Genomic DNA, 10,000 nt, shown 5'->3' with positions numbered 1-10,000 from the left:
ATCCTCTCCCGCTCATTGCTCTCCAGTAAATGATGTGGGTGTGATAAAAGGAACGTTATTATATCATATACTACTATACTATACCGTCTCCACCCTCATTGTACTTACTGGTGTGGCCTTCGCCTGAAACCTTTCCTTCTTCCTTTATGTAGACTCGTTGTTTCTTGTGAGTTGCTTCCCTTACCATGATCAAATACTGTGTTCTCTTCTTAGTATAATTATTGTGATTATTTTCCTTTTCTTGTTATTGTTCTTTCTTTTTATTATTTATTTTTCTGCTATTCTGTATTATCTTTCATCTTAATCTTTCTTTACCTTCCCATGCCACGATCAATTACTAAGTGTGTTCTCTTCCTACTGATTTTGATTCATTTTTTCATTTTCTTTCTTGTTCTTTCTTTCTTCTCTTTTTCCATCTCAATGTTGACCTTCCTCCCTTTCATTATTCTACCCACTCCGATATTCATGATTTTTCAGTTGCTTCCCTTTCTACAATCAGATACAGTTTTCTCCACCAATCCTTTCTACTGCAGATTCATTTTAGTTCGTTGATATTTTTTTCGTGCTACTTTCTTATCTTCATCTTGGCGGTCCTCTCGTCCATCGCCCATCCACTCCTATATCCATCATTCTTCTATCAACACAACCCTCGTCTCCTCTTGGTTATCCATACTAACACAGTCTCTTTTACAGTATTTTCTGGTATATACCTTATTTTTTATGTAAGTGACTCTGGCGTAGGGTTAAAAAAAAAAAATAGGAAAGAAAGGTTAATTTAGGTACCAATCCCTGAAGAAGAGTCTACTACTCGTACCTTCTGTTAGATAATGGCAGTGAGGGGGAGACGTAAGAGAAACCAGGTACAATTTCATCATAAATTTATTTGCTTAATCCTACAAGTAGAGTAATACTGTACATGGCAGAGGGCGGCACGGGACCTCTCCTTATAGGAACGCCCGGTGCAGACTGCGGGAATGTTGGGTGACAGCACGGCGAAGGGCACGACCAGGGCGACAGTGGCCCAGGGAGGGAGGCGATGTCATGAGGGAGGAGTATCATCCTCTCACCAGCATATGGGAGAGAGGGAGAGGAGAGGGAAGGGAGAGGTAGCGTGAGGCGACACTCCATCCCTCTCACTTCTAACCCTCTCTCCACCATCACACCTCCCAGGGTCACGGGCCTCGGTCAGTGCTGTTTTCCTCACCTCAAACAAACCAGACAAAAACGAGCGATACAAAACGTTACGGTACGCAAAAAAATAAAGCGATGCGTTGTTACGAGTTTAGTCTGCTTCCTCTATGTACAGAATGCAGCGTGTCGCGGTGGTGAGGTGACGGGTTGGTGGTCTGCTTTGTGTGTATGTCTGTCTGTACTTGTCATTCTCCTCCTCCTCCTCCTCCTCCTCCTCCTCTGTCACTGTCCTCATAACTTACGTACTATATTTACATGTCTTTACTACACACAACACTTCTTAACTACAGCCTACACACACACACACACACACACACACACACACACACACACACACACACACACACACACACACACACACACACACTCTCTCTCTCTCTCTCTCTCTCTCTCTCTCTCTCTCTCTCTCTCTCTCTCTCTCTCTCTCTCTCTCTCTCTCTCTCTCTCTCTCTCTCTCGCTACAAGAGGTGATCTATATACAGTCATTCTCCGTCGGTCACTCCTTGGCTTCAGGGTTTCCTTCACAGCATAATGCCTCCCTGCAGAGCCGCACTTCACTGTACACAATGGTAGTTTACAATAAGAAAGGATGACTTGTTAACGGACGTCGCAACAGCAGCGCTCGGATGGTGATGTGTGGTGGTGACATGTGGTGATGAAGAGAGAAGTGGTGGTGGTGACATGGGCATGGTGTTGTGATATGATGGATGAATGGATGTGATGGTGGTGACTGGTGATGGTGGTGGTGGTGATCGCTTTGGTACTATATAACACACGGGTCCCGGCATCACACTCACAGTCATTCACTTATTGCCAAAAGTTTCGCCGAACACAGTCGTTTGTTACTTCTTATTCATCCCCTTGAAGCACCGCGCTGCGCCCCTTGGTGACACGCTGCGCCGCTTGGTGACACGCTATCTCTCTGCGTCCTTACCATACAACAAATAAATACTAACTGTACATCTCCATCTGTGACTGGCCCCTCGTCAGTTAGCTCAATCAACTCGCGTGGATTAGGGTGTGTAAATAACAGTAAGGTAGTGAGGCATTACTCTCATCCCGACACCAAACAAATCCATGGACAAAATACCTTAAGATGTTTGCGGATCTTGTTTGATATGTTTCATTACTTTATTAAAGAAAAAGTCTGAATGGGCCTGTTATCTTCTTATGTTCTTGTGAGAGCTCTCTATCTGTTATCTGTCTCTAAGTATTGGCTCATTGATGGACGCAATCTCAACTGAAGACTTATTATCGGTAGCAGAGCTTCTTCGTCAGGTACCTTGATAGTGGAGCACCGAGGAACCTCATCTTAATATGGCACGGGGAGTGGGTAGAGGGGAGGTGGTGGCCAGCGAAGTACTAGGTAACTAGGGGGAAGGGACGAAAGCAGGAAAGCATGTCTTCACTAGAGACAGTTGAGAGTGGATACGAGGGCTCCTTGGTGGGTGGATGACAGTTACATAGAGTTGGAGAAAAGGTCACTCGTTGGCTGGGTAACAGATGGGCGCAGTGCCTTCGTCTCCTCCTCCAAGGATGGGGAGGAGGAGCACTTGAGTGAGGCGCGGAACCAGCGGAGAGAGAATCCATCAGGACTGAGAGGCTGCTTGGACACCTTGTGCTTGAGTCTTATTGCCGCCGGGGAGCAGCAGAGGAACTGGAGCGGCTGGAGTGAGAGGGTCAGGGAGTGGAAGAGCCAACTCAGAACTTGTAGGCTACGTTGTCCCTGAGCACCGCCACCTGCTTGATGGAATACTTGGTGCACGGCCCGAACCACGAGGCCCATTTGGTGCACACCTTCTTCTTCTCCAGACTGAAGCACTTGGTCTTCATCTTGTTGAAGAATACGTCCCCGACCAGGTCAGCTGCCGCGGTGCCCGTCATCTTAAGGCACGCCTTGAACCTGCCGGGGGAAGAGCAAACATGTTAGTCTTCATTACCGGGTGAATGGCTCAGAACACACATAGATAGATAGATAGATAGATAGATAGATAGATGAATAAATGGATAATGAGAGATAGATATTTTGTAGATATGAGAGAGAGAGAGAGAGAGAGAGAGAGAGAGAGAGAGAGAGAGAGAGAGAGAGAGAGAGAGAGAGAGAGATTCTTATTCTGATTATTACTGTTGTCAAGTTGGACTTTAAACTATCGTCTCCTTTTCTGTGATGTTTTAAGGAAGATGAAGACGAAAAAGATATATGATATGAAATAAGAGTGGACGATTTTATCAGGCGTGTTATCTGCGGCGCCACACCTCGAGAGGCGACGATTTTTAATGAAATTCTTAACAATGCGTGCGTGTGCGTGTGCATACGAATCTTTACGCGTGAAGTTCACAATCACATCACCTCACATATGCACGAATACTTACATCACCATCACCACTACAACACCTTCACCTTCACCAGTACAACACCTTCACCAGTAGAACCCCTTCACCACTAACTTGTCCCATCACTATACTCTCCTCCTCACGACCCACCACTTCATTGTGAGATAAGACACACTACGTTATCTGGTGGCGTGTGTTGCAGGTCACTGAAGGTCATAGCATTCCGCCACCAAGCATCACGCTACGCCTTACCTAACCCAACTTAACCTAACGCAACCCTTTCACAGCTAATCGTTCCGGGACATCTTTACTCGTTCTACATTCACAACGCTATTCAAACTGTGTACATATGGCTAAATGTACTCTTTTTAATCCTGCTTCTTTCTTGTAGGTGGTTATAAAGATCTCATGCGTCGCTTCTGGTGGCGTTCATTGCTTCGTGGCGCAGTGAAGGGGTTTGTGTGTCTACGAGTAGGTGAGGTTCTGCTGCGGTGTGGGAGTGATGTGTTTTAGGTGTTGTGTTGATGATTTCCTGACAGGCTTTTGCCTTTTACTACTTCTTCTTCTTCTCCTTTTTCTTTTTCTTATTAACATTATTATTATCATTGTTGTTATTGTTGCTGTTCTGTTATTATTATTATTATTATTGTCAATATTACTACTACTACTACTACTACTACTACTACTACTACTACTACTACTACTATTAATTATTATTATTATTATTATTATTATTATTATTATTATTATTATTATTATTATTATTATTATTATTATTATTGATGATATTATTTTTACCAACACTATTAAAACAGCTGTTACTACTGCTACCCATTCCACCACTACCACCACCATTACGTACATTTCCTCCTAGTAGTAGAAGCAGTCATAGTAGAAGTAGTAATAGTAGCAGCAGTAGCTAGTTATCGGCCGGGCCCCTTAACACAGCGGTGGCGGGAAAGAGTTTACGTCTAGATCACTCCCTTTGTGGCCCTTGATATCCCAGGTTTCCCTTTGCAAGCTTCCCCTTTTACGGTGTATGAGAGAAAAAAATAGTTTCACTCAGCCTCCCTCGATCAATAAGTCTGTTACGGAGGGAGGAGAGAGAGGGAGAGGGAGGAGAGTTCTTTTTGTTTTGTTATTTTATTTTTACTGTCGTTTTTCCCCACAGTGGAGTGTTCACCGTGATAGTGGGGACGGGGAGATGGAGAGGGAGAGGGAGAAGGAAGGGAAGGGAAGGGAGAGGTAGAAAGACGTGAAGGAAAGGAGGGAGGAAAGAGAAACGCTAAGGAACAAAAGGAAATGAGATGTGAGAGACAAATGAGTGGAAGAAAGGAAGATAGGAACAGGCAAGAAAGATATGAGGAGTAATGGAAGGGAAGAATGAAAAAAAAAGAAAAAGAAAAAATAACAATATAGAGATGAAGAAGAAAGATGTATAAGAAAATGTAGAGGAGGAGGAGGAGGAGGAGGAGGAAAGCGATGATGGAGGAGAAAGAGAAAGAGAGATGAAGAGGGTTACAGAAGAAAGGTAGAGGAGGAAAGGATGGAAGGAGAAGAAATAGAGGAGGAGGAGGAGGAGGAGGAGGAGGAGGAGGAGGAGAGGAGGTAATGAGTGTCTAGTAGAGTCAGCCAAGCCACCCGCCGCTTATTCTGGCAGGAAAGAGAAACAAGAGAAGATTAACGCCGCTACAGGAGGAGGAGGAGGAGGAGGAGGGAGTGAGGGAAGATTTAAGGTGCAAGAAATGTAGTGGAGAGAGAGAGAGAGAGAGAGAGAGAGAGAGAGAGAGAGAGAGAGAGAGAGAGAGAGAGGGGGGAGATAAAAAAAAAAGGGTAACAAAAAATAGCGAAAAGTGTATTAGAGAATTAGTGTAAGAGGGAAGGAAGGAAGAGAAAATTTATCCTGCTAATCAAATAAAACTTAAGGGAATTGAAATGTAATGAAATAAATAAAACCCGATAGAAAGAAAATGTAAGCAGAGAGAGAGAGAGAGAGAGAGAGAGAGAGAGAGAGTGAGAGTGTATAGGCCCCCTCACTTAATACCTTTCTTCCTGCCCCTCCCCCTTCCTTCTCCGCCTCCCGCCTCCCTCCCTTCGCCGTCCTCCTTCACCCCGCCTCATAATCATCGTAAAAGCATCGTCCCCACCAAATCTTGTCCTCAACTCGACGGAAAACAAAAGCTAATTTAGGGAGTTTGACAGCGGGCGGCCTTCACCTCTCTCTCTCTCTCTCTCTCTCTCTCTCTCTCTCTCTCTCTCTCTCTCTCTCTACCTTACTTTCTTTGCTTCTTTCTTATCTATCAATCATCTTTTAGCTCTCCCTGCATCTCTTAAGACACGTCATTCCCCTCCTCCTCTCTCTCTCTCTCTCTCTCTCTCTCTCTCTCTCTCTCTCTCTCTCTCTCTCTCTCTCTCTCTCTCTCTCTCTCTCTCTCGCCCTACTTCGCCGTGCGGCCTAAACCATTTTAATCAAATCGTGAAACTCCCAGAGGCACCGGCCGGCCTCCCCGAGCGGCCTGACGCGGCTGAGCTGACGGCGGGCCCGCTAATGCCGCTAATTTGGCCGCGTCGCCCCCCCTGATAAACCCTGACCCGACAACTTTCCCGACAAGAACTACCACCGCAGCGGGGAAACAAAACTCTGGAGGGGCGTCAGGCTCTCGTGGGAAGCTGCCGCCGCTGCTGCGTAGTTAGTAGCGGCGGTAATAGGCACTCACAGGCCTAAATTCCTCTCCCAAACACTCCCCACTCCCTAACACTTGTGGTTCGTCCTAGAGATTCACTGGATTTCTTCTTTTTTTTTTTTACGCTTCAATCGCACCCTCACTAACAGTATAATAGAAAAATAATAAAGTTTCATAATATTATTTTGTAAGTCCACAATCCACTCCAGAAACGCAATCATGTATAGATTTACTCTTTATTTACTGCAATCCGTCTTTTTAACGCTTCAATCACTCCCTCACTAACAGTCTAATAGGAAAATAATAAAAATGCTTCATAATATTCCCTCATAAGCCAACACTCCACTCCGCAAACGCAAACACGTGTAGTTCTATATTTCTATTTACCGCAATGCTTCTTTTTAACGCTTCAATCGTCTCCTCGCTAAACAGTCAGATAGGAAAACGAGAAATGCCTCATAATATTTTTTATAGGCCTAAACTCCATTTCAGAGGCGCAATCACGTGTAGTTCTATCTATTTATTGTAATCTTTCTTTCTAATGCTCCAATCACACCCTCGCTAAACTCTCAAGTAGGAATGTAACAGAACTGCGTCGTAATAGGTGTTCAGAGGCCTAAACTCCACGTGTAACTGGATCTCTACTGGATTCCCTTATTGCTAACACTGTAATCACACTCTCACCAAACAGCGACAAGAAAAACAAAGGAAATGCCTCGTAATAGACACTCGAGGCCTACACTCCACTCCCGAGGTGCGAACACGTGTGGTCCCAGAGTGCGCCCTCAATAGACTGAATACCTTCTTGTTAAATTCCAATCAAGTGTTATGAAGCCCCACAAAACAGTCAAAACAGGATAACAATAGAGAGAAATGTCCCGTGATAGGCAGTGAGAGGCCTAAACTCCACTCTTGAGGCCCTAACACTTGTTCTCACACTCCACTCTTGACTCACAGGCCTCATTCTTTTGTAGCACTCCACTCAAGTGTTATGAAACCCCCGCATGGAAGAAGAAATAGGAAAACAATTGGAATACCGTGCAAAACAATTAAAATACCCTGAAAACAATTAAAATACCCTGCAAAACAATTAAAATACCCTGCAAAACAATTAAAATACCCTGCAAAACAATTCAATACCCTGCAAAACAATTCAATACCCTGCAAAACAATTAAAATACCCTGCAAAACAATTCAATACCCTGCAAAACAATTAAATACCCTGCAAAACAACTGGAATACCCCGCACCACCAAGCCATCTTTCATCTCACACAAGCGTCGCAAATCGTTACTTCGTCTTTACCGTGACTCCAAGAACTATCCACCTCTTGGTTTTTGACGCTTTTTTGCTGATTACTTCTGAAGGTGAACCTGAACTGAGCTGCTTGCCTCGTGTGAAGAGTCAGGTTTATTTATTACCGCCCAAGAATTTAACACTGAATTCCTGTTTTGTGTCAGGAAACTTGGCCTTGTTTTTGTACTGCACAGTCTAGAGATCGCTCGCTTTCCAGAATTCGTCTCATTTCCAGCCCTGAAGCTTTACCAGTGTCCCCTTCTCCTTGGACACTGGCACTTCCCTCCAGCACATCCAAACACAATCAGCTCCCCTTAGAATATTAGGAAATTCGTTTTAATCCTTCATTACTCCTAGATTATTCCTAAGCATCCTCCTTTTCTCCTGTGCACGTTTATCCTACACACCTTCCACCTAGATTCTATAAAAGCTGTCTTCATCAAGCTTCCATTTTCTTTAGCTTTCACCCACGCGCACTCCATCTTAAAATCACCTTCCATCTATTAAAAACCACCTTTCACCCATCTACGGTAATCCTATCTAATTTCATCCACCTCCCTTACCATTCCACCAGCCTCATCCACCTCGCTTACCATTCCACCAACCTCATCCACCCACAGCAATCTTATCCAGCTCCACCAGCCTCTATCCACCTACAGTAATCTTATCCAGCCTCATCCACTTCTTATACCACTCCACCAGTCTTTATCCACATATAGTAATCTTATCCAGCCTCATCCACCTTTTATTTTTCACTCCACAGCCTCCATCTACCTTTATCCAACTTCGTCCACCTTCTTTACCGTCCATCCACATCTACTACATCTTAAAATCAGCCTCCATCCACCTACATTAATCTTATCCAGCCTTATCCACCTTTTTTTTTTACCATTCCACAGCCTCCACTCAGCTTCCAGAAACGTTCATCCAGCTTCCTCCACTCCCCCAGCAACACACGACACTCCCCAACACGCAACACAGATGTCACCCTCGCCAGTCACCATCAGAGTCAAGTTATCCCACACTAAGTCAAGGCGGCGCCGCTTTTATCACCCCACAACAGACCACTACCTTTGTATAGGCCGACAAGGGACACTACCACCCATTCTCCATCACCCACACACCACCCCACTACCTCCTCCCTCACCCCACACCCCGACTTCTCTTCCCTGGGTCTCATAGAAGGCAAGAGTTATGGATCTGGTGGTAATCAGAAATAGTTCCTTTTCATCAGTGTATTAGTAGGATGTGAACGGCAGAGGGGAGCTGTGGTCGTAATATCCACTCCATTGCACAGTCAGCCTTCTACAAGATCCTCCTACTCCTCCTCCTCCCTCTTCCCCTTCCCTTTCCTTCCCTTACCCCACAGTCTCCCCTCTCCTTTTCTCCTCCCTCCCCCTGTAGAGGAAGAGAGAGAAATGGAGGGGGAGGGAGAAGTCACATTGTGTTCAACCCCAGGCCTTTGTACTACCCTCCAGGCCTCTCCTCTCCCTCCACTCTCACTGCCTCTCACTCACTCACATCATTGTCCACCTCCTCCCGAACACGTTTAAATGCCAAGCCTCATGTTGGGAGCTTTAAATGAAGTGATGCTGGTTTTTGCCTCCTGTCTACTCTCCCCTTGTCTCCCTCCTGTCCCTCTCCCTCTCTCTCCCTCTCTCCCTGTCTCTCTCTCACTCGTGATCATACACACACCAGATGGGACTAACTGGTATTGAGTAATGCTGGATTCTTTTAATGTATGTGTGTGTGTGTGTGTGTGTGTGTGTGTGTGTGTGTGTGTGTGTGTGTGTGTGTGTGTGTGTGTGTGTGTGTGTTGTGTTGTGTTTTTTTCTTGTTCCGCGAGGCCAAGGTTTGTGTCCTCATTTTTTTCCCTCTCTCTGTTTGTGTCGCTTGATTTTTCACACAAACATGTATTTCTCGTTTCTCTTTCAGTTGCGTCCTCCTCTTCCTCCTACTCCTCCTCCTCTTTTTCCTCTTCCTCTTCTCTCTCCTCCTCCTCCTCCCACCCAGCCAAAAACACAACACTCCAGCAACATACAAATGACCAAGATTTTCACTAAACACTAAGAGGGAATTCCTATTTCGGCCCTTCCTCCTCCTCCTCCTTCCCTCCCTTTCCTTCCTCTCCCTGTCCCCCTTCTCTTTTCTTCTTTCCTCCCTTCTTTCCTTCACTATTCTATCTCTCCCCTGACTCTCTCTCTCTCTCTCTCTCTCTCTCTCTCTCTCTCTCTCTCTCTCTCTCTCTCTCTCTCTCTCTCTCTCTCTCTCTCTCTCTCTCTCTCTCTGATATTTTCTTAAGTCTTATTCTTTTTCTACAACATTATGGAAACTCAGAGATGAACAAAAGTACCAAAAAAGTGTGTGTGTGTGTGTGTGTGTGTGTGTGTGTGTGTGTGTGTGTGTGTGTGTGTGTGTGTGTGTGTTTTCATTATTAAACCTTATTTGAGATGTGTTTGAGGTGAAATTCTCGTAGATTGAAGTAAAAAAGACACA

The 10,000-nt window shown here is 45.0% G+C and overlaps 2 protein-coding genes across 3 annotated transcripts in view; one reads left to right on the top strand and one right to left on the bottom strand.

Moving 5' to 3' along the window:
* The window catches only part of LOC123513462 (probable ATP-dependent DNA helicase HFM1), a 236,435-nt gene that overhangs the window by 67,343 nt on the left and 159,092 nt on the right, over positions 1-10,000 (top strand). The window lies entirely within an intron of this gene.
* LOC123513407 overlaps positions 866-10,000 on the bottom strand; it is a 28,266-nt gene continuing 19,131 nt past the window's right edge. For both annotated transcript variants that reach the window (XM_045270560.1, XM_045270562.1), the window contains exon 6: positions 866-3,094. In XM_045270560.1, the coding sequence (XP_045126495.1) occupies positions 2,893-3,094 (202 nt within the window). In that variant the 3' untranslated portion in view covers positions 866-2,892. The remainder of the gene's footprint in view (positions 3,095-10,000) is intronic.

This window comes from Portunus trituberculatus, chromosome 36, assembly GCF_017591435.1.
Source record: "Portunus trituberculatus isolate SZX2019 chromosome 36, ASM1759143v1, whole genome shotgun sequence".
Classification (NCBI taxonomy): Eukaryota; Metazoa; Arthropoda; class Malacostraca; order Decapoda; family Portunidae; genus Portunus; species Portunus trituberculatus.
Note: the sequence above shows the minus strand (reverse complement) of the source record. Positions and strands in the feature narration are given on the sequence as shown.